Source organism: Nipponia nippon, unplaced genomic scaffold, assembly GCF_047370975.1.
Source record: "Nipponia nippon isolate SJK-2023a ecotype South Korea unplaced genomic scaffold, ASM4737097v1 scaffold_24, whole genome shotgun sequence".
NCBI lineage: Eukaryota > Metazoa > Chordata > Aves > Pelecaniformes > Threskiornithidae > Nipponia > Nipponia nippon.
The window spans coordinates 2060820-2085946 of record NW_028262341.1 but is presented as its reverse complement, the minus strand read 5'-3'; the positions used below and the strand labels follow the sequence as shown (position 1 = coordinate 2085946).

General features: G+C 38.8%; 1 protein-coding gene across 3 annotated transcripts in view; it reads left to right on the top strand.

Moving 5' to 3' along the window:
• The window catches only part of EDIL3 (EGF like and discoidin domains 3), a 255708-nt gene that overhangs the window by 137287 nt on the left and 93294 nt on the right, over window positions 1-25127 (top strand). For all 3 annotated transcript variants that reach the window (XM_087761554.1, XM_087761555.1, XM_087761553.1), the window contains one exon: window positions 17497-17610. In XM_087761554.1, the coding sequence (XP_087617680.1) occupies window positions 17497-17610 (114 nt within the window). The remainder of the gene's footprint in view (window positions 1-17496; window positions 17611-25127) is intronic.

The following is a 25127-nucleotide window of genomic DNA, read 5'->3' as shown; positions in this document are numbered from 1 at the left end:
AGTGGGTTTATTTGTAAGTAAGCAGTATACAGAGGGAGAAAAGGATATAGCGTCAGACTCATTATCTATGTGTGCAAAACTTGAAAAAACAGTACTTGGACTTGAAGCTCAATATAATGAGGTAATAGTCTAATAGTATATACCAATCTGCATTACAAATGTATTCGCTTTGTATTCGTAAAATATCTCAAGCAAAACTCATAATGCTGTCACATTTGCATATGAATACCCAGGATATTCTTCTAGCTTGCATTTATTCTGATGTGTTAAATAACATACAATTATTTCTGTAGGGCATCTGGATGAGTGTTTTAGTTTGAATCAGGAGTGCATTTTTAAAGAAAATCTCTTGATCATCTCCACTTACTCTGCTTTGCTTCATGTGACAGCAGTCTCAGAGCACAAGAACTGGATCCCTTTGAGATGAAAATAACCTAAAAGAAAATAGTCTGGTAGTCTAAAATTCCTCATGTTCACACTAGGAATTGACACAAAACATTCCAGTGGATAAATGGGCATTCCATCCACCAGGCAGCCTAGAACTTGTACAGATAAAACGTCCCTGAGATATGTGTGGGGACATACAGACGTGTCCTCAGCTCTGATCATTCCCCTGTACAACTATAATTCTGTAAGACCACACTATGTACAAATGTAGCCATAACCTCTCTGTGCCTATGTTTTTCTTCAAGTACACTGAAAACTATGAATAGATCTTGTTTATCTAAACTTGTTAATGTCTGACATCACGAGAGGCACTTGGTTTTCTGCAGTCTCATGATCTGGCCTGAATTTTTTTAATCTTCCAGTGTGATTGCCTGATACTGCCAAAAGTGATGGTGCCCATTTCCCCTGAGAATATATCCCCATCAGACTTCAGTCTGAATCATCTCACCACGCTTGTGTGGAAGTGTACAGTGTAACCACATGTAGGGATTTTCAGTGGGATCAGATCACTGAATGTAGCCACACAGCTGCTATGTCCTAGGGAAGTGGGGAGACAGGAATGTTCAGAGGGACATAAAAGGTTGAATTGGCAGCTCTCCATTTCTGACAGATTAGATATAATAGTGAAACTGATACACTCCCTTTTCATGACTGTTAATAAAAGCGAAGGTACTCCTAAGGCTTTCAAGAGCAACTTATTAATTCTTACTGTGACACTTTTCTGCCAAAGTGCACAGAGCTGCTGTGACTCTAAACATCAGTAGCTGCTTATCATCTTGGACTTCTGATGGGATCTGTGCTTGGCCATTAATGAGCAAAAATGATAGCATTTAGGAATTGCCCCCTTACAACAAAGCTTTGGCAGTGAATTGATGTTTCGTGGTCTGGATGTGTATGCATTACACCATAACAGAGAATTTAAATTGCTGTTTACCTTCAAATAATAGATAAGTTTTGTAAACTTGTCAGGTTTCATTTTATCCTCAACACAAGTCAGTAAGGTATCTGGTTCTGAAAATTAGTTCTCTGTGATCCTTTCATGTATGTAGCAGACCTATTTATGCATACAATCATGTACGCTCATTTAAAAGCAGTATTCTCTTCCAATACCAGTAATTTTCATTGTTAGAGAGAAATTAGTTTGCTCTTTCCTCATCCTTTCTATTTTGTCAGTCATACTTAATATTTAAGGGAGTTTCAGAACAACACTGCAGAAGACATACACCAGAAAAAAGTAAAAGGTGAAAAGAATTTTTGCCTGAATCTAAAATTTAGACTTGCAGTATTTATTTCTGACTTCATTATTTCAGTGCTCTAACAGAGAGAAAACCTCCTCCCATTTCTTAGCAAAAATAAAGATCTGTTACAAGGATTGTACCACCCATGGCTCTAAGTTATAGTACAGATTATATATAGAGACTGGAAGGCAATTCCTGAGCTGCAAAACATAGTTGTGGAAATTGCATAAACCTATTTGGATAGGTCTTATTTGATGTGATCATCAAGCAAAGGTGACATTGCCTGGGCCAGCTGCCATAAATACAAGTTCCAGTTCTGAGAGATGCTTTCAGTGCAGGACATATAACTCTCTGTGAGTCATGAAGAACAACTAGGGTGTATGTGCCCTGAGATAATAGAGCTGTCAGTCAGATGGAGACGGAAGTCACTGCAATAAATATTCCCCTTCCTGTACTAGACAGTCATTGGTGATGTGAGGAAACAACTTCATATACATTTTGCATCTTTTATGGAGAGGGGGATATGGTCTTCCTTTTCACCTTTGCAGAGGAGACAAGGAAATTACTGTGGTCCAAAAGACAAAATGGTTCATAAGTGGTTAGCAAATAAGTGTATTTGCCACAGATATTACCTACTGTATACATGGCATATATACCATATGCATATATCACAGAATCACAGAATTGTTTAGGTTGGAAGACACCTCTGGAGATCATCTAGTCAAACCCCATCCTCAAGCAGCGTAAACCAGAGCAGGTTGCCCAGGACTGTGTCCAGTCATGTTTTGAATATTTGCCCAGATGGAGCCTCCACAACCTCTCTCCAGTGTTTGACCTCTCTCACTGTAAGAAAGTATGTTCAGATGGAGTTTCCTGTACGTTAGGTAGAGCCCATTGCCTCTTGTCTGGTCAGTGGGCATGACTAAGGGGAGTCTGGCTCTTTTGTCTCCATTCCTTCCCATCAGATATCTATACATGTGGGCAAGATTCCCCTGAGCCTTCCCTTCTGCAGACTGATAAGTCTCAACTCTCTCAGCATCTCCTTGCAGGTCAGATGCTCCAGTCCCTTAGTCATCATGGCCCTGCGCTTGACTGACTCCAGTAAGTCCATGTCTTTTTTGTACTGGGAAGACCAGCACTGGACACAGCACTCCATATGCCTGACATGTGGAAGTGTTCAAGGTCAGGTTGGATGGAACTTTCAGCACAAAGATGTCCCTGTCCACGGGAGGGGGGTTGGGCTAGATAATCTTTGAAGATAATCTTCAAATAAGCTTCCAATGCAAACCATTCTATGATTCTGTGTCTCCCCAGTGCTGAGTGAAGAGGAAGGATCACCACCCTCAACCTGCTGGCAGTTCTCTGCCTAATGCAGCCCAGGAGGCTGTTGGCCTTCTTTGCCATGAGGATGCATTGCTGTCTCATGGTCGACTTGTTGTCCGCCAGGGCCCCCAGGTCCTTCTCTGCCAAGGTGCTTTCCAGCTGGTCAGCTTGCAGCATGTAGTAAGGCATGGGGTTGTTCCTCCTGAAGGGCAGAGGCAGGACTCTGGACTTCCCCTTGTTGAGCTTCATGAGGTTCCTGTTCAGCCCATTTCTCAGACTCTTGAGGTCTACTTGGATGGCAGCACACCCATCTGGTGTATGAGCCACTCCTCCCAGTTTTGTATCATCTGCCAGCTTGTTGAGGGTGCACTCTGTCCCAGTGTCTGGGTCATTAATGAAGATGTTGGACAGTGTTAGCCCCTGTATTGACCCCTGCGACACACCACCAGTGATTTGCTTCTAACTGGAGTTTTTGTGACTGATCACCACCCTCTGGGCCCAGGCATTCAGCCAGTTTTAATCCACCTCACTGTCTACTTATGTAACCTGCACACTGTCAGCCTGCCTATGAGTATGTTACAGGAGACAGTGTTAAAAGTCTTACTGAAGTTGAGGGGAAACAACATCCACTGCTCTCCCCAATCCACTGACCCAGTGGCCTCATTGTAGAAGGCTATCAGCTTGGTCAAGCATGGTTTCTTCTTCATAAATCCATGCTGACTACTTTGCATCGCTTGTCCTTCATGTGATGGGAAATGCTTTCCAGGACAGCCTTTGACACTGTTTCCAACAGCATTTTCCTGGACAAACTGGCTGCTCATGGCTTGGACAGGCATACACTTTGCTGGGTAAAAAACTGGCTGGATGGCCAGGCCCAAAGAGTTGTGGTGAATGGAGTTCAATCCAGTTGGTGTCCAGTCACAAGTGGTGTTCCCCAGGGCTCAGTTTTGGGGCCAGTTCTGTTTAATATCTTTATCGATCATCTGGATGAGGGGATTGTGTGCACCTCAGTAAGTTTGCAGATGACACCAAGTTGGGTGGAAGTGTCAACCTGCTGGAGGGCAGGAAGGCCCTACAGAGGGACCTGGACAGGCTGGATCGATGGGCCGAGACCAACTGTATGAGATTCAGCAAGGCTCACTGCCGGGTCCTGCACTTGAGTCACAACAACCCCATGCAATGCTGCAGGCTAGGGGAGGAGTGGCTGGAGAGCTGCCTGGCGGAAAAGGCCCTGGGAGTGTTGGTCAACAGCCAGCTGAATGTGAGCCAGGAATGTGCTCAGGTGGCCAAGAAGGCCAATGGCATCCTGGCTTGTATCAGGAACAGTGTGGCCAGCAGGACCAGGGAGGTGATAGTGCCCCTGTACTCGGCACTGGTGAGGCCGCACCTCGAGTACTGTGTTCAGTTTTGGGCCCCTCACTGCAAGAAGGCCATTGAGGTGCTGGTGCATGTCCAAAGAAGGGCAACGAAGCTGGTGAAGGGTCTAGAGCACAAGTCTTACGAGGAGCAGCTGAGGGAGCTGGGGTTGTTTAGTTTGGAGAACAGGAGGCTGAGGGGAGACCTTATTGCTGTCTACAACTACCTGAAAGGAGGCTGTAGCGAGGTGGGGGTTGGTCTCTTCTCCCTAGTAACAAGTGATAGGATGAGAGGAAACAGCCTCAAGCTGAGCCAGGGGAAGTTTAGGTTGGATATTAGGAAAAACTTCTTCACTGAAAGGGTATTCAGGCATTGGAACAGGCTGCCCAGGGAAGTGGTTGAGTCCCCATTCCTGGAGTTATTTAAAAGATGTGTAGACGTGGTCCTTAGGTTTAGCGGTGGACTTGGCAGTGCTAGGTTAACAGTTGGACTTGATGATGTTAAAGGTCTTGTCCAACCTAAACTATTCTATGATTCTATTCTGCCACCTTCCCGGGGACTGAGGTGAGACTGACCTGTAGTCCCCAGGGTCTTCGCTCTTGCTCTTATGTTTGTGTACGTACACTATAAGCAAATGTATAATCCTTATAGAACTAAGGATGTACCTGTGGTTATAATGAACATAGTGATTTGCTGTAGTGAACAACAGACATTTCATTAATCATGTATTAAGCCATTCATTCATTTATTAACCCTCCATAACTCTTGAGTGACTTGTAAATGTGCTCATAATCTGGTATGCATCCATGTGTGTTAAGTATAACAAAATACGGTACTCCACAGAGGGGAGGAAAGGTTAGAGAACTGTGCCATAAGATCTAACCCATTCTCCTATTTACAATGCTAGATTATTTCTGTGATTAAATCTAACAATAAGATTAATAAACAGTAAAACATACATATATGTATGAGCAACTAGGAGTATGAATTTGAAAGGTATTAGTAAAGAGTAGAAATGACCTTTATGCAGCGCATTTATGTGGTGTTATGCAACATAAGTACACTCAAGAGCCACAGACAACTTTTTATGAGAGCTTAAATGAGATGTATATAGATTAGCCATAAAGGAATACACTTCACCCTGTGTATATCAAATACAGACATGTGAACAAATATAGCCATCTGTTTTAGTCATTTTACAACATCCATCATCATATACTCCATGACTTGTTGGTCTAATAATATTTTTCAAAACACATGCCATAACTGTACTAGTGTGAAAAAGATATATCCCTACACTCACTCTATTCTGAAATGCATAAACTACTGCATTTTGAAAGAATACCATTATCTTGGGATACGTGAAGGGAAACACGCTAATTTACTGATCTGGGTTCAAACGTGCTTTGAAAAAATTGGACTTCTTGCCATGAGCCCACCTGCACTATTTTAACAAGTAATCCAGTCAGAGGCTACAGTTTAATGTGGGATAATTTAAGTTTACTTGTGAAGTTGAGATATTTGGAGCACTGCTTGTAATAAAAAATAATTCACAAGTTGATTCACTTTTTAATATGATTTTTTTTTCTCAACTATGGTTAAAATGATTTGTCAAATGCTTGTTATATAAATAGCCAGTTATTTTAATAAGGTTCATTGGAAACAATAGGAATTGTTGCCCTGAAGTCATGCTTCTACAGTGTAAAATTAAATGCTAAGTTACTTAATGAGATGGAGGTTTCCATGCCAGTGTACAGTAAAAGTAATTAAAAATAAAAATCTGCTTCAATTTATATAAAAACTTTTAAAGTACCAACTCTTGAAAATTAATAAGAAGTGTCCTGGGAATGCTATTCCAAAATTCTATTAAATTTAAATTACCCCAGATGAAAAGCGATCAAATATGCATTTAAACAGGTAAATAGAAGATCAGGAAACCCTGACATCGTCCAGTGTTGGAAGTGTGACTCCACAGAGAAAATTATAACAACTTCTTAGTGGCTATAACTAAAAGATAAAAATTTTGCAAGACAGGCAGTAGGCACCTATGTGGATTCAAATTTCATTGTATGATCAGAGCAATAGTCATTTTTCTCATTTATTTTATGTGAGTTTTCAAAACAGAAACAGGGATAAAAAAGTATCCTCAAAATATGCAAAAAAAGTGTGAGAATAAAGCAGAGCCCTATCTTGTTTAGAATCTGCTCAAAGTCCTTTGAAGTCAACAGGCACCTTTATACTCTCTCTAGAAGCTCCCATTAGACTTTTATGAAATTAATTCTGTGATCTCACCATTCTTTTACATAGCTTCTAATAGTTTCTAAGGAAAACAATAGAAAAAAACTTTTGGAATGTAAAAATACAGAAATAACGAATATTTGCTCTCTTGTTGGAAAACCTACATGTTATAAAATGTGCATAGCACATAAAATTCTAAATGTGTATATTGGAGTAATGCATAAACTTTGCAGTGTTCATAGAGGTTGCCCTGGTGGGTTCCTAGCAATTCTTAAATCGAAAAATATTTTTTTTTCTGGCCTTAATTAAGAATGCCAAAAGAAAAACGGCATTCTGCAAAATATTTCCTTGTGTCTTTTTCTTGATTTTTTTTATTATTATTATTTTTCTAATAGTTTTACAGTTAAACTTAGCATTCTGGAAACTGTGATTATAGTTACTATTATATAGAAATGTACTCATAAGTGACTTGAAAACTTTAAATTGAATTTGGAAATTTTTGTTTCAGTGAGGATTGCATAGGGGAAATGGCAGTATTGAACATGAAGAAAGCTAGGAAAATGCTATAGGTGATAAATTTATTTTAAAATGTAGTTTTACAGATAGATGCTAGAACTGGTTCACTGATACTATACTTTGAACAGAGGTGTAAATAATAGGTGGAAAAGGTGATAAATTAACTGGGAGAGAAAGAAATTAGTCATAATAACAATGTTATTTTGTCAAAATTAAAGATTTTACTTGCCACATTAAATTTAAGAAAATGTCATTTAAAAAAACTTCAAAATATTCTTTCGTTTTCAGTTTCTCAGAACTCTGATTTCTTTACAAATCAAACTGAACTCAGAATCATAGCTATATATTCCAATTTTTCATGAAACAAGTTGACCTAAAATTATTTCAGAAGCCACTAAGATGGGAGATTACACTTGATTTTTTCCAAACTAGGGAAAAAATCAGTGTTTACAGGTACCATTAAGTCTTTTTTTTTCTTCTTTTTTTTTTTTTTTTTTTTTTAAGAGAGCTTGTTACAGAGCCATAATGCAAAAAGTATAAATTAGTCTAGAGAAGCCTAAGAGGACATAAAATTGCTTTGAAAGGCAAGCCTGCTATATTAGAAAGGATGCTTAATAAACAGTTTCTGACAGAACTCTAGGTAGGAGCAACTGAAATCTTCTCAAAATTGTTTTTGGTATGTGTTTAGATGTTAATGTATATTGCTTGTTATGAGGGTATCTCAAACATTCACACATAGTCAAGCCAAAAGTTCTGACTTATGTCTAGATGTTATTTTTAATTCCTTGGCTTGCTTGTTTAGAATGCCTCTTTTGGGTTCAAAACACAACTTTAGTAACTCTCTTACCCGACCTACCCTCTTTTTAATAGAGTAATATGATCTGAAATATTTGTACTGAATGGTTCAGGAAAAATTTGAATAGGCAGCTCTGTGATAGATTATTTTGGAGGATATTTACCACAATATGCTGTACCAAATGCTTGCAGGAGAAGTAAAACTCTATGTAGAATAATGAGAGTAGGGGTAATATAATGTTTAGCCTCTAAGGGCGGGGAGCAAGAAGCCTGTACTTTTTTGTCTCAAGTGTAAACCTATTTCCTGCTTTTTTTGAAGATCAGATAATAAGGATATTTGAACAGTGTGTCACTTCAGTATGACACAATAGTTGAAGTTTCCTACAAGTTATTCGGCACAGCATTTTTAGAACCTTCTGTGGTCAGGAAACTCACATTGAAAAAGCAATCAAACCACTGAATTTTAACAGATGTCTGTCCTGTGTTGAATATGCATTGAATACAACCAGTTCAGATTTAATAATATATACTAAATTCCCAAATTTTATAGCAATATGCTCCAGTTCTTTTTAAATGTTTCGCACCAGGGTTATACTAGTAATATATTAGTGCTTGTTTTTGTATAATCCTGATTAAGTCAAGGAACAGTTATAGCTGAAGTTACAGCTTGTTTTTGTTTACATTAATTACAACCAAAAACTTCTTCAGAAACAGGTTAGAAACTTTCTTAAACCTACAATTAACAATAATAGAGTGAATTATTATCACGGTAATTACTTACCTCTTCTGTATCTTTTGACCAAAAACCAAAGGTTATCTCCTTGTGCTTGCAAACTTTTTGGTGATGCTTATTCATTGTGTTTAAATACAATTTTTTAATTTTTTAAAAATCTTTTTAGAAAAAAATGAGGTTATCCTCATTTAGGAGACCTTTACAATTTAAGATTGTTTTAGTAAACCACAGGAATATGAGAAAGAACATTTTCATGACTTTTTTTTTTGTTTTTGGTAAATATTTTACCAAAAGTTTCCTATTCTTAAAGGACATGTGTCCTTCTATACATAAATTGCTGTAATCCTTCAAATTTTATCATTTCACTGAGTAGCTTGCTGTTAAGATAGCTATATTAAATTCTATTGATTCTCTTGAGTCAGATTCTTTACCAAATAAAACTGGTACAATTTTATTTTTTTCAATGGAACTTTACCATTTAATGTCTCATAAAAAATATGGTGCTTGAGCTAATTGGTACAAATCTGTAACAACAAAAAAAGTATATAGTCTGACTTTCATAGTATTTGTTAGGAAAGTAATAGTGAAAATTCTGAATACCTGAAAGCTCATGTTTAAACAATAACAGGATATTACAAATTTTGCAAGCAAGATCATACACTTGGTGTGGTCTTACTGATATAGTACTTATGTAATTAAATCTTTCAGGATCAATATACAATAAAGAAAAAAATATGGAGAATGCATTTAAAAAATCTATCAAGAACCATCAAGCAACTACAAGAAAAGCCTAGACTAAGCTCCAGCTAAAAGATAATTATTCCATACTACGTTTCTCTACTTTGCGCCTTTCCAAATGTAAAGGTATTTGAACATGTTGTTAGTTATCAACAACTTTTATTTTGAAATACAACTAGGTAGGAAAGTTTCTAAGTTTTCTGGTTTTCTTTAAAAAAAAAAAAAAATAGAGGTGCCGGAGAGGGTCATGTTTCTCAAACTGTGACTCGATCTTTATCCAGTTTAAAGTTGTGGGTCTTCATAAAAGCCAGTTATCATACAGAGGTTATAACCAGTTTATCTTCTGTTCTTTAACTTTATTATGGAAAAAAATATTTGCAATATTAGTAAGGCATAACTGGATTATGTCTAATCAATGTTCCTAATAAGTTAACTTCCAGTATGGACACTTGAACCTAGATGCTGTGGCTGGATGGGCCAACCATTCTATCAAGAGAGAAGACTGATTAAAAACATGACTTAGAGTTCAGATGAGCAGACCAAGTGTGATCAGGAGGCTAAAACAAGTATAAAATCAAAGGATAAGGAAAGAATGTGCTTGTCAGCAGCAGGGAACTTCAGGAAGTCTGTACTGCAAAGGTAGTCCTGGATCAGAAACAAGGGTTCAGGTGGCAGGAACCAGGAACTTGGGCTAAGTAAAGAACAAGCAAGCAGGGGACAGGAATAAGATACTGGTGTGCATTTGCAGCCAAAACGCAAGCTGTGTTGGCAAAAACAACTGATTGAGCTTATCAGTCCCTTCATCACAAAAAGTCAGGTTTCTAACAAGTAGCTTGCTGGAGAACTCAAATTGCTGGAAGTAATAGTTAATTTTTTAATTACAACAACTGCATAATTTATATACCAATTTCATGTGGGGTAATTTTTCAGGAAAACATGTGATTATTTAACAGGTGAAGTCCAAAATGAGGATTATACATTTTTAATTATATTATGTTTGCAACTACAGGACTAGTTTTTATTCATGTTTTATTAAATGCTTAGAGGATTAAAAAATATATATATAATCCAGCAAAGAAGGACAAAACCCCAGAGCTCTGTCTCATGATGGTTCTCAAAATCTCTATGTAATTGTCATGGTTTAACCCCAGCCAGCAACTAAACCCCACACAGCCGCTCGCTCACTCCCCCACAGTGGGATGGGGGAAAGAATCAGAAGAATAAAAGTGAGAAAACTCGTGGGTTGAGAGAAAGACAGTTTAATAGACAAAGCAAAAGCCATGCACGCAAGCAAAGCAAAGCAAGGAATACATTCACTACTTCCCATCAGCAGGCAGGTGTTCAGCCATCCCCAGGAAAGCAGGGCTCCATCACGTGTAACGGTTACTTGGGAAGTAACGCCATCATGCCCAATGTCCCCCCCTTCCTTCTTCTTCCCCCAGCCTTATATACTGAGCATGATGTCATATGGTATGGAATAGCCCTTTGGGCAGTCTGGGTCAGCTGTCCTGGCTGTGCCCCCTCCCAGCTTCTTGTGCACCTGGCAGAGCATGGGAAGCTGAAAAGTCCTTGACTAGTAAAAGCACTACTTAGCAACAACTAAAACATCAGTGTGTTATCAACGTTATTCTCATACTAAATCCAAAACACAGCACTATACCAGCTGCTAAGAAAATTAGCTCTACCCCAGCCAAAACCAGCACAGTAGTATAGTGAAGTTCTCTCTTACTTGCCCAGTTTCTGACAGCATACTTCTGCTCCAGGTTGCACAATGACTGTGCTTCAAACAGAAGCATGTTTAATAGCTTTGTAGTTATGGTTTGATCTTAAAGGTAGGAAATGTAAATTTGATAATCTTCAACATAAAAAGAAACCTTTACTTCCTAATCAGCTGTCTTAGCCCTTCAAGTTACCATACAAGCAACAATCTGTTTTCAGAAAATGGTCAGTGTTTCCTTGTTCCTGCACCACTATCAATTTCAGAATCCATCTTCAGTAGGGAAATACCTTAGGGGACTGGGCATGGGGGGGTTGGGTTTTTTGGGTTTGGGTTTTTTTGGTTGGTTGGTTGGTTTGGGTTTTTTTTAGCTAACCTGGACATTATTTAGAAATACAGGCTTCTGTGCTGGCACTTGAACGTCTTCAGGAGCCCATTTCACTCAGTATTTAATAGTCTTATTAGGTCCCTCTCTGATGAACTCTGAATTCTCTGGTAGTACCCCGCTATCTGCATTTTAGTTACTGCAATGCATAAGATTGTTATCTGAACTACACTTCAAATCTGACCTGGCATGAAACCTAAGCTTACCTGAAAAATTATGAGCAACCTACAGTGATTTTACTTTGTATTAGTTAATTTATATTAAAAGCACATCCTTCTCACATAGGTAGGTTGATTGCATAGTCAATGAAGAATTTGTATCCGACAACATACAGAGAGCTTTTCTTTAGGTGCCTTTATTGTATTTTGGAGCAACTACTGCAGAAACCCTGGCATTTTAAAATTTCTATTCAAATTTACTTCTAATCATGACAATATGACAAAGTTTAAAAGGGCATATATGTTTCAGAAGAAAGAAACACACCAGCTGGTGTAAAGTTTAGTATCATAATTGGCACATCTAGGAATTTGAACAAAATCAGACCACAATTTGCAGGAAACACTTTTAATTAAATATGCTGCATCTGCACATTCAATCAAATGAAATAATGAATAGTAAAGTAAATAATTCTGTAAAATTTATGCTCCTTTCTTTAACACAGTTCAGTTCATTATCTTTCCAACTAAACGTCTGTTCTGGTATCAAATGATGCTACAACGATGCTACAATGAGTCTTTCCTCATTCATCAAATAGGACATATTTGTTTGAAATGATGGGACTAAAAGTTCTCAAATTACTAGAAAAAAATCACTGTAGGATCCAAGTAACAAAGATAATAATAAAAAACTTCCATCTTTCTGCACTGATCATAGCTAATTGCTCCATAGGGATAGAATATGAGGATTGCTTTAAAAGTATCTGGTACTTAAGGTTCAGTCTGTTTTCTACATTATCACATAGACAATATGAAATATACTGGAAAGTTGTGCATTTTTTCCTACATATTTCAATATGAATGGCAAATCAGAAAAATTTAAATATCTTGAGAAGATACTATCTTTACACAGAAAAGCTTTACTACCTTTATTTCACCAAGTAAGAGATAGTTCATGTGTTCACTTAATGTTTTTTAGTTCACAGTAACCTTGGTATTTTTTTCCCACAAATGTGTTCGCCTGTATTAAAATAATAAATAACCTGATGAAAATGTAAGGTTAATGGACTTTGCATAAGAAGGCAAATAGGGAGCTGAAGAATCTTGTTAAATTTTATAAATCCATATAAAGAATTTAATTTAGAATTGAGCAGGTCTGTTCTTTGGTCATTTCCCTTGGCATGTTTTATTTCTCGCATGCTAAGCTGTTACTCCTCTTCTTCCTCTTAAATAGACAGAAGTTCAACTAATGCTGTGAATTTTTATTAGTCTGGTATGTGATATCTTTATAGGCAAGAAACAGCAAGACAAGAGGCTTTAAAAAGGCACTTAGACATCAGTAACCATCATCAATTTTACTATAAAAATCTGAAATTTTTCTGGTTCAAAGAACTGAAGCTAGCCTCTACATTTAGCTGAAGGTCTGTCCCTGAAGTTCCGTTCGCAGCAACAGGAAGATTATCATGGAATCACAGAAAGGTTGGGGGTGGAAGGGACCTCTGGAGATCATCTGGTCGACCCCCTCTGGCTCAAGCAGGGCCACCCAGAGTTGGCTGTCCAGGACTGTATCCAAATGGTTTTTTTAATATCTCCAAGGATGGAGACTCCACAAACGCCCTGGGCAACCTATGCCACTGCTCAGTCACCCTCACAGTAAAAAAAGTGTTTTCTGATGTCGAGACAGAACATCCTGTATTTCAGTTTGTGCCCATTGCCTCTTGTCCTGTCACTGGGCACCATTGAAAAGAGCCTGGCTCCATCTTCTTTGCACCATCCCTTCAGGTATTTATATACATTGATGAGTTTCCTGCTGACCCTCCTCTTCTTCAAGCTAAACAGTGCCAGCTCTCTCAGCCTCTCCTTGTAGGTGAGGTGCTCCAGTCCCTTAATTATCTTAGTGGACCTATGATGGACTCTCTCCAGTTTGTCCATGTCTCTCTCATACTGGAGAGGCCAGAACTGAACACAGCACTCTAGGTGTGGCTTCACCAGTGCTGAGTAGAGGGGAAGGATCACCTCCCTTAACCTACTGGCAATGCTCTGCCTAATACAGCCCAGGAGGCTGTTGACCTTCTTTGCCATTAAGATGCATTGCTGTCTCATGGTCAGCTTGTTGCCCACCAGGACCCCCCAGGTCCTTCTCTGCCAAGCTGCTTCCCAGCTGGTCAACTTGCAGCGTGTACTAGTGCATGGGGTTGTTCCTCCTGAAGGGCAGAGGCAGGACTCTGGACTTCCCCTTATTGAACTTCATGAGGTTCCTGTTCAGCCCATTTCTCCAGCTAGTTGAGGTCCTTCTGGACGGCAGCACACCCATCTGGTGTATCATCAGCCACTCATCGCAGTTTTGTGTCATCAGCAAACTTGGTGAGTGTGCACTCTGCCCCACCATCCAGATCATTAATGAAGATGTTGAGCAGGATCCAACACCAGTATTGGCTCCAGGGCTACCCTGATAGTAACTGTCCTCCAGCTAGACTTCATACCACTGATCAACAGCATCTGAGCCCAGCCATTCAGCCAGTTTTTAACCTACCTCACATACATTGCCCACATAACTTAAAAGCTGCAGATTTTTAGATCTGCAGAAAAGACTGGAGGTACAGCCTTTTCTGGAGACATCATAAAATCAATCAAATCTAGGCAAGATGTGTGTATTAAAACACTAAATTTTTGTACATGGATTTCTAGTAAATGTAAAAGATGAAATTAGAAGTACAAAAGTTACATACTCAACTATTAGAAATCAAGCAACTTTGTTGACAAAGCAGAATTCTGCTACTTCTGCACAAGCCTTATTGCCTCAGGTTTAGACATTTATGTAGCATTTTCTTTAGTGCATATATGCAAGTGCAAACCACATTTGCATTTGGGGGACAGAAGCAGATTCAACACAACAGTGAGGACTATTACTTCAATTCATAGACCATTTCGCCCAGCAATGAAAGCAACAAGTTAACCTCTGTTAAGTATCTTATCATTTGAACTTCCCAGCTAGAACTTAAACTGGCCACCGCCATTAAAGATAACAAAAAATGTTTTTACAAATATATCAGTGACAAAAGGAGGGCCAGGGAGAATCTCCCTCCTTTGTCGGATGTGGAGGGAAACATTGCCACGAAGGATGAGGAGAAGGCTGAGGTACTTAATGCCTTCTTTGCCTCAGTCTTTAATAGTCAGACTGGTCATCCTCAGGGTTTTCAGGCCCCTGAGCTGGGAGATGCAGATAGGATGCAGAATGAAGCCACAGTTGTCGAAGAGGTGGCAGTCACTGACCTGCTCCTCCACCTGGATGTGCACAAGTCCATGGGGCCAGACGGGATCCACCCGAGGATACTGAGGAAGCTGGCAGAGGAGCTGGCCAAGCCACTCTCCATCATTTATCAGCAGTCCTGGTCAACCAGGGAGGTCCCAGATGACTGGAAGTTAGCAAATGTGACACCCCTCTACAAGAAGTTCGGAAGGAGGATCTTGGGGAAGTACAGGCCTGTCAGCCTGACCTCAGTGCCAGGAAAGGTCATGGAACAGATCATCTTGAGTGCCATTACACGGCACGTGCGGGACAACCGAGGGATCAGGCCCAGCCAGCATGGGTTTATGAAAGGGAGGTCCTGCTTCACTAACCTGGTCTCCTTCTTTGACAAGGTGACCCGCTTAGTGGACGAGGGGAAGGCTATGGATGTTGTCTACTGACTACTGAGAAGCTGGCTGCACATGATTTGGATAAGTGCACTCTGTGCTGCGTTAAAAATTGGCTGGACGGCTGAGCCCAGAGAGTGGTGGTGAATGGAATCAAATCCAGTTGGTGGCTGGTCACAAGTGGTGTTCCCAAGGGCTCAGTGTTGGGGCCAGTCCTGTTCAATATCTTCACTGATGATCTGGAGGCGGGGATTGAGTGCACCCTCAGTAAGTTTGCAGATGACACCAAGTTGGGTGGAAGTGTCGATCTGCTGGAGGGTAGGAAGGCTGTACAGAGGGACCTGGACAGGCTGGATCATTGGGCTGGGGCCAACTGCATGAGATTCAACAAGGCTAAGTGCCGGGTCCTGCACTTGGGTTGCAACAACCCCATGCAACGCTACAGGCTAGGGGAGGAGTGGCTGGAGAGCTGCCTGGCGGAAAAGGCCCTGGGAGTGTTGGTCAACAGCCAGCTGAATGTGAGCCAGGAATGTGCTCAGGTGGCCAAGAAGGCCAATGGCATCCTGGCTTGTATCAGGAACAGTGTGGCCAGCAGGACCAGGGAGATGATAGTGCCCCTGTACTCGGCACTGGTGAGGCCGCACCTCGAGTACTGTGTTCAGTTTTGGGCCCCTCACTGCAAGAAGGCCATTGAGGTGCTGGTGCATGTCCAAAGAAGGGCAACGAAGCTGGTGAAGGGTCTAGAGCACAAGTCTTACGAGGATCAGCTGAGGGAGCTGGGGTTGTTTAGTTTGGAGAACAGGAGGCTGAGGGGAGACCTTATTGCTCTCTACCACTACCTGAAAGGAGGTTGTAGCGAGGTGGGGGTCGGTCTCTTCTCCCTAGTAACAAGTGATGGGACAAAAGGAAACGGCCTCAAGCTGCGCCAGGGGAAATTTAGGTTGGATATTAGGAAAAACTTCTTCACCGAAAGGGTATTCAGGCATTGGAACAGGCTGCCCAGGGAAGTGGTTGAGTCCCCATCCCTGGCGGTCTTTCAAAGAAGGGTAGATGTGGTGCTTGAGGCCATGGTTTAGTGGTGGACTTGGCAGTGCTAGGTTAACTGTTGGACTCGATGATCTTAAGGGTCTTTTCCAATCTTAATGATTCTGTGATTCTATGATTCTGTGCTATGCACGTGCACTTTATCGGCAATTGTATCCAAAATTAATACGCATTTAAGCAAAACTGAGTGAAGCAAAGTTGTAGTACAAGCTTAAGGCTGGTTTTCTGTTTGCTCTTTACAGTGTGTAATGCAACAGGACTTCAGCTCTTACTGAAGCTAGTGTGGGCTACCATCTTTTAAAAATTTAACTGTATGCATTGATGGAGCCCTTTGAGACAACGATGTACAAAATCCATACAATGTTTCTACTCCGTACAAAATAAACACAAATGCAGAGGCAGAGAATTTTAATTATGAGATATCATTATCCTTCATCTGTTTATTTATGATGACTATAAAATACTATATTTCATGTACGGAAAAGAATCTGATAGTATACTTGAAGGTTACTACGCTGAAAAACACAGGGGAGTATTATTCTTGCAGCATTTGACAAAGTGTACTGGAAAAGGGAAACTCAAGTGAAATTAATCACCTTTTCTGTCTTTTGAATTTAATAAAATTTGCAAGCTTCTAGATTAAGCTATTAATTTCAATTTGCCCACTTACTCATGCACAAAAAGGAAATTTTTTAGATGGTTAAACAACCTTGTCAATTAGATGTTTAATGAATTAAGATGAACTGGCAGACATTCTTAACTGGCATCTGTTGATAAAGAAGTAGCTACATTTCTTGAAGTTGCAAGGATCACTAATGAGTACTCTGTTATATCTAATTGAATTTGTTTGTTTAAGGCCAAACTGTGGCCCTGATGTCCTTGGGAAGTTACAGTGAAAATCCCTGAGCAAAACTTTAAATTCTGTTGTGTGATGGGACATAGTAAAACTTTAGTAGGTATATGAAACTATCTAAATTTATATGACATTGTTTTGTTTTTTTCTGAAGCCCTGTTTAAGCATATCAGTTAGTGAGCATGTTTGCTGGGCAAAAGAATGTATGTCTTCTAGTGTCAATTGTATAAATACATTGTGTTTTAGTGCTTTAAAAGATGTGCTTATTGCTTTTACAATTTCTCTTTGCCAATCCTGACATTATCTTGTGTGCTTCCTACAGATGTAAATGAATGTGAAGCTGAACCCTGCAAGAATGGTGGAATCTGTACAGATCTCGTTGCCAACTATTCCTGTGAATGTCCAGGGGAATTTATGGGAAGAAACTGCCAACAGAGTAAGTATTGCATGTTTTTACATCTATTTTTTTTAATAAAATAAATAAATATTTTCTTTTGCAGTAACAACTATAGAATACTATGGAGATATTTCTCTAGTCTACAAATAAATAATGCTAAAAATAGCCATCTTATTCTTTTCAAAATGGAGGAAATGTAAGAGACCACATCTGTCATGCATTCAAGTAAAGCATCTGATATGATGGAACATCCATGGTGTGGTAAACAGGGGGGACATGGCAATGCAGCACTGGAGTGCGGTGGTAAAAAGCTTCTGTTCTGTACTTCCTCTGGGTAGGGATCCGCATATGGAGGTACCACCAATCTGCTGTTTGCAGGACAGTATCATGGGAAGAGTGTTAAATCAGATGTGCTTTGAAGACTTAAGTAATATATTACTTAAATTGGTAGTTAGAAAATGCTACACGATGTAGACATTCGAATACTTCCATTATACCGATCTTTATACTCATGTTATTCAGCTAACCATATGAAGAGTTATCAATAAATAACAGATAATTAAGGATAGGAATAATGTTTGTACTGACTGTAACCATTGAACTACCTCTGTTCAGGAAAGTCAATGCATTCTTCTAGTACTGTGGCACAGTTCACAAACTTTTAGCATTCATATACTTCTGAGCTAGCTTTAGCACAGCTAACATTAAAATGGTAACTTTTCTTTTTATACCACCAATATAATTCTGCACTCTACCATTTCCTATAAGTGGACTTGTAAATATCCTTTTCTTTCATTAGAAGTTTAGTTATGTCATCATACCTAATTATGTAATTACAAGTAGTAATTACACATTCTAATTACACCATTAGTTTTACACATATTTACAGCAATCATATAATTAAATACTGTTATGCTAATTATGTAAATTACTGATTGCTGTCTCAGAATTACCTCACAAAGCTCAAAGATTGCTAATCCACATCACAGAATATGTGAAATATCCTAGATCAAGAATAAAAAAGACAAAAATTTATCATGCAGTCTGCTCTCCTGTCATTGCAAGTTTGTTCTCCAGGATGCATTTTTCTAATGGTATATCTAGTTTGATATATCCCAAATACCAATGCTTTGTAATAATGACTTTTCATATTACTAATCATTGAAGTAGTTTATGTCAGACTGTTTTTCCTAATGCTCCAATTAAGTTTTCTCTCTTTTTTTAATTCCACCATTTAATTCCATCATAATTAATTTATATTAGCTAATCTAAATAATTCTCTTCCATTTTATCTCATGTGTAGCACTTTCCAGGTGTGAGACAACTGTTGTATTACACCCAGGTCCTGCAAGCCTTGTGGGACACCCATCCAAAATCCTTCTGACTAGTCCCAAGAGCCTCTGCTAATAACCAGTGCGGTTGAAGTGAGAGGGAAAGGCTTGTCTGGAACTGAGTACTAAAATATCACTAAAATGCTAATGAGCTTGGAACCATATTGGGACCACCTTGACCATCTTCTGATTCTTCTTGTGGCATGGATGAGGTTTGGAGTTGCTTTCTAAGGGTTCAGCCATGGAGTAAAGTTCTCAGAAGACATGGAGGTGATCTCCTGGCCAGTTGATGTGCTTCACACCCCAACAATGCTTCTGCTCCTTTGGGACCTTCTTCTGTTTTATTTGCATACTCTTCTTATTTTGAAGCACTGGCCTGACGTCTCGTTTTTTTTTTTTTTCTGGAGAGACTTAAATTCAGTTGTCTGTCTTTCTTACTAGCTACTGTTATCTTTAGCCATTCAGGCACAGATGATACTTAAACCAGCTGCCTCTCATTGCTGGAAAGCACAGGATGAGGCAAAGTCAAAGCAATATGGAGTGCAAGAGCACTGATGGCTTCAAAACATATTCAGTTGTTCTGGAATAAGCTTATCAACTTGTTAAGAGATACTTCACTGAGCATCTGGTATTTACAAAATTTGCCTGCAGATGTTTAATAAACACAGAATGGAAAGAGCACCTTTTCCCATCCTCAAAAGCAAAAGCTAAACTATATTAATTCCATATTACTTTCCAGATTTCTTAAGGGCTCAGCATTTCCTTGATGCAGCTGCATCTCCTTCTGTTCTTGCACTCTGAACTTATTTCTTGCTTCTGTGCTGAATTCAAGCTATCAGTTATGATTACCTCCATTACAGCTTTCCTTAGTCTTGGTGTCTCTGTAAATAAGTACTGCTTCCAAGACAGATTCCCATGGGGCTGAAGTTTTTACTTTCTGGATCACAAAATTTTCTTGCAGGCAACAGGGAGCAACTTTCATCAGTGTCAGACTGTTTGCATTATTCAGTACGAATCTATATTGTTAAAATCTCCCATGAGCAACATGGATTCTGAATTGCAGTAATTTGTGAGGAGTTCCACAGGTAATTTTTGATCGCTTTTTTTTTTATCTAGCAGATGGTACTGTACAGTAGACACATTACAATTTCACCATTGTGCATTTTGGAGCTGTATTTTGCTGATTGCCAAGAGTTGCTGCATATGGCAGATTTTCTCTTGTTTTTTCTTTAAAGAAGAAGGTCAAATTAGTCACTGTAAATATTTTTTACATATGCTATGGCCCCTTCACCTCCTTTTCTGTGTATTCAACATGCCTATATGTAGGAGGACTGCATTCAGAGCAAGTGCACCAATTTAGTTTGTCTAGCATATCAGAAATCCTGCTAAACAGTGTACCTTCACATTAATTTAATTTGTTTCCTGTGCTTTATGTTTTACTACACTGATGTGTTTATACTGCACTTGGTCATCTTCTGCCTTCCTGTCTGTGGAAATCAAAGTGGCATTTTTTTATTTAAATGAAAATGATGCTTTTTTCAGTTTCACTTTTACTTAAAAAATATCTAAAGATCTGACAGATCTAGGCATAAAGAGACTTTCAAGACTTCTGCCTACATGCAGCCTTATACTCCCAGACTAGATGGTGTCATCCAAAGTGTTCTGATGTGCTGTGATTTTAGAATTTTCTTCCTTTCAAAATTGTTCCCAGGAATACAGGACACCTGCAACTTGCATGATTTGTAGCACAGGAGAAATAAATAGCTTCACAGTATTTTTTGAAAAGACTATATTGCTTCTTGTAGTGTCTTCTGTATTTCACTTGTAAGTGTGTTTCCAAGGCAGTGTCCTCACTTGTTGGGACTTTTTGGGTTCAAGTGCTTGTCCTTTGAACTTCTCTGCTTGATGTTCAAAGTCTTCAATGAGCCTTGGATATCTCTGTCTTGCCCAGCTCCAGCTCTTATCCGCCCTGGCTCAGCAGCATTCAGGGTTCAGAAAGCCTCTGTGCTTAGGTTCAGAAAAACCCTACGCAAAAAAAACATCACAAGATAAGGGCATAAAAAGAGCACAGGCAAAATTAAACAATTTATGAAACAGTTAAAAGCTATGTTTTCAGGGGGAAGCTTTACATCTGGCTAAAATTTGTCTTCCAAGAAGCCTGTGTTTTCAAAATATGGATAGGAATCAGAACTTAACCATTTTCTTAAATTAATAAACCTGGTAACAGGCTTTCTGGTGAATTCAGCTCATGAAAATGCCGTGTTAAAATTAAGCTGTTAAGCACTGGGCTGTTGCTGAATGGTAAACATGATTCCATTACAACCATACCTCATTTCCAGATTATCTGCTGGGGAACCTAGGTTTTAAGGCATGAGATTTTTTATGTACCTCCAGCTAGCAATATGTTGTGGCTTAAAGCTTGCAGTGAGACACTGTGAAACACGTTACCTGACAGGAATCAACATGGATTTTAGTTCCCTAAATTACTATTTACTATTAAAATCTCTTTGATTGAGATTTAGGAGAACCTATCTTTCCCTACAGCTCAAAATATCAGTTTGACTAATTCTATGAATAATCCAATATGAAGTTTGGTTTTAAGCATATTCTTGATTGTTTTGAATATCTGACAGTTTTACGACCTGAAATACTGGTGTTTGTCACATAAAATATAGCAAATTTCTGTAAAAGAAAACTGGCCAAACGTATTAATTTTTCTGTTGTGTTCCTGAAATTGCTCTGTAGTTCAAGATGTCAATGATTTACGTTGATAGCTACCAACCTTTCATGTTTAATCAGTTGAGTCAGGTTTTCAATTTTCATTAGGGGAAAATTGACTATAAAAAAACCTGTAGTTTCTAGAAATACAGACTCCTGTATTTAAATTAATGTCATAATCGTCTGCAAAAGAAGAAGATATGCATTCATTGGTACAAAAATAGCTTACTTTTTTATACTGGAGTTTCTGTTCCATTTTCGTTCATCTTTCCAGTATGTAGTGGAAATTCTGTTATGGCACATGCTAAACCTGAGAGATTTCTAGATGACCTGTAGATTATGACCTTAAACTGAATCAAGACAGGTTTCCTGTTGCTTTCTTACCAATTTATTAAATAGGTAAGCTCTGGTAATTGCCTTCAAATTCCAGAAATTTCCAAACAGAGTTTCTGGTTTTGTCAGGGAGTTGGGACAAAAATCCCCTACCCCTGTTTTTCATTGCATCACACTGTAAAGCAGGTCCTTGAAAACTGACATAAACCAGCCCTACTGTTGCCTGAAGGAGCCTTGTTTCAGCTCTTCTTTGCCCATCTTGCTGCTTTTGTAGCTGCTCATTCTGGGTTGCCATTTTACCTGTTTGCCCTGTTATCCTGGCAAAAACTGACCCAGGAAATAAAAAAGGTAATTAATGAACGAGATCAGTTCTTTTCATCGGGTGAACTTCACGGCCACACAAATAGTGGACTGGTGCAAAGAAATGGCAGGGGACAGAGCCTGGGCATGAAATCAAGATTTAACACCAGTTAAAAGGTTAATCAAGCCACAGTCTAATCAAGAGAGTAGAAGCTGTTCTTTAATTCTTGTTTAAGGCAAATATAAGAATTTATTTTCATTTTTCTATTTTTTTTGGTTTATTTCTCTTCAAAGATCATAAAATTTAAAAGCTAGAATTCTCAGCTCATTTGCCAAGGATACAACGAATAAAATTTCAGTAAATATATACATTCCTGTTTGTCATTATTTAGATGACAAGTTCAGGATTTGCATGGAGGATTTTATAGGTATGTGTATATGTGTGTGTGTGTAGGTATACATAAATATTACCCTTAGAAGAATTAATTCACTTTTTTTAATGTACTCAGGGTAGTTAACTTATCATTCATGTGATGTCCTTGCTGGTTTAGGGAATAATGTGTGGTTAATCTCAGACAAAAGGAAGAATGGAAAAAATTTTGTGCCTAAAAGAAATGTATCAATTTAATATAATGTTGATGGTAATACTTGATTTATAACCTCCCTGGATTACAGAAATATCTTAGAACAGAAACATATTAGAAATACATTTTGAAAGTCCAAGAGGGAAAACTTCTATCTGTCAAATGTGACTTTAACCCATGTAATTCAACTCAATCTAGGTAATTTGTCATTTTTTGAACACGCTATGAGAATAAAAACAGAAATTATTTAAGATGTTATATAAATGCTGAAAGACAGGCTAAATGTATCAGTAGCAAGGGTGATGATTTATATACATTTTTAACTATTTCGGCTAATCACAGATGGAACACAATTTCTGTGTTTGCATTGGACAATACCCATCTTGAATCTCTTGCTAAAACTAATGAGATTTGCTGAGGTTACACTGTCCTGCAAATATTGTCTGGCTAGCATTTCTGCGTACTGTATTGGTATGAAAGTGCAAAGTGGCAGAAAATGTTATAGAAATGACAGAACACATTGTTAACGTTGAAATGTTCTCCCAGGCATTTCAGCGACCTAGTGAGAAATATTAATCAAACTCTATCTAACATTTCTAGTATTGAGTCTTCAAACAACAAAGCACACTCTGGCCCTTCCACTGCAGACCTTCTTTGTCCAGGCATCCTGTGTAAGATGCAAAGGTGTGCAAAATTAGGCTCAACAGATCAGAATTGTAGTTCTTCTTTTCAACACAATAGGAAAATGAGACTGATCTCTCCGTGTTTAATGTTGAAAGTAAGTCATCAGGCCTATGTCTTTGGGTACATTTTCATCTTGCTGCAGTTGTGCTGTACAGCAATGTCTCCCTTAGAAAATTCATTTCTCAATATCTTACTTTGATTAGGCAGTAGAGGATACAATCTTTACTCGGACACCTAACAGAAACTGACAGACAAGTCCTTAGGACCCAACAGACATATTTTGCACATTTAATCATCTCCTTACTACATGAGACATCTCAACCCTGTATTCAGACATCTACAACTTGACTTTGTAACAGCTCATTTTAGCTTGAATCACCTTGTTGTGGTGACTTTCTTGCCATGTTTTCATACTTAAACCTACTGATCTGCTTTTCTCGGGTATTGTGTCATTCTTGATTCATGGTGCCCCTCAATTACCCTCCATAAAGAGGCAGGAAGGTTTCACTGGGATCAGGGATTCCTTCTCCTACCTGTCTTCCACCTGTCTGTTCTTCCTACTAAGGGACCAATAGGACCCTACCTTTTCAATAACATAGAATCACAGACATTCACAAAAAGTAGAGGAGAAAAAAATACTTGTCTTATAAATATAATCCACTGTTCCTGTGTTGGAAGAACTTTTATGTGCATTTTTATGCGTGGCAAATCCTATGACAATGCATATTTCAGCATTTCTAAGCCTTAAAATAAAAATTACAGCACACCATTATTCTCAAAGTAGCCCCTGTAGCTCTTAAGTTCCTGGTCTGGTCAATAATGCCCTCACAGAAATGAAAAATAATTTGCAGGTAAGGAATTGGTACTATAAAAGAAATAAAAGCCAGACTGTAGCTAGTAGAAGCAAGCTGAAAACAAATCACCAGTTATTATGACCAAAAAAACCCCCTTAAAAGTATGGAAAAACACCTTCAATAAAAACACTAATGATTATAAATATACGAAAAGAACAATTTACTGCTGCAGTAGGCTCAGCAAAGTTCCCAATAGCCAAGTCTCAGGACCATTTTTTTCTGTTTCAGGCACTAGTCCAATTGGAAAATACCTTATTTCAAGGCTTACTATTTATAAGATATAGGCCATTTATTTCAAAATTGATTAATCCTGGAAGGTGGCTTGCCATCTAAGTCAGCCTTGTCTAGTCTGCTGCTGCCCTTTGGTGGACACAGAAATGAGCAACGAGAGGAAGATCATCTTTAGAGCCATACAAACTCCTCATAATGAAACTGCCTTGAGGTTTGCAGTAGTTAGCAAACCAGGCACAGAGTAGAGTTACAGGCGAGTATGGCATAAACCTTGCAAAAGCTGGAAGTTTGAAGGTTGATTCACATTTTGGAGTTTCATTTGGACTTGGAATTCAAGCCAAGCTGTGAAAGATGAAAATCCATGTGAACTAAAGAGAAAATGGAAGAAACATAGTTACATGAGCCCTAAATGAACTAAAATCTCCAGGCTCGGCACAGCTCCCACCTGCAGTTTTCAGAAGGAGGACATGTAATATGTTCAGTGATCGACTTCCTGCTGAGGCAAGATTCACAGCTCCTGC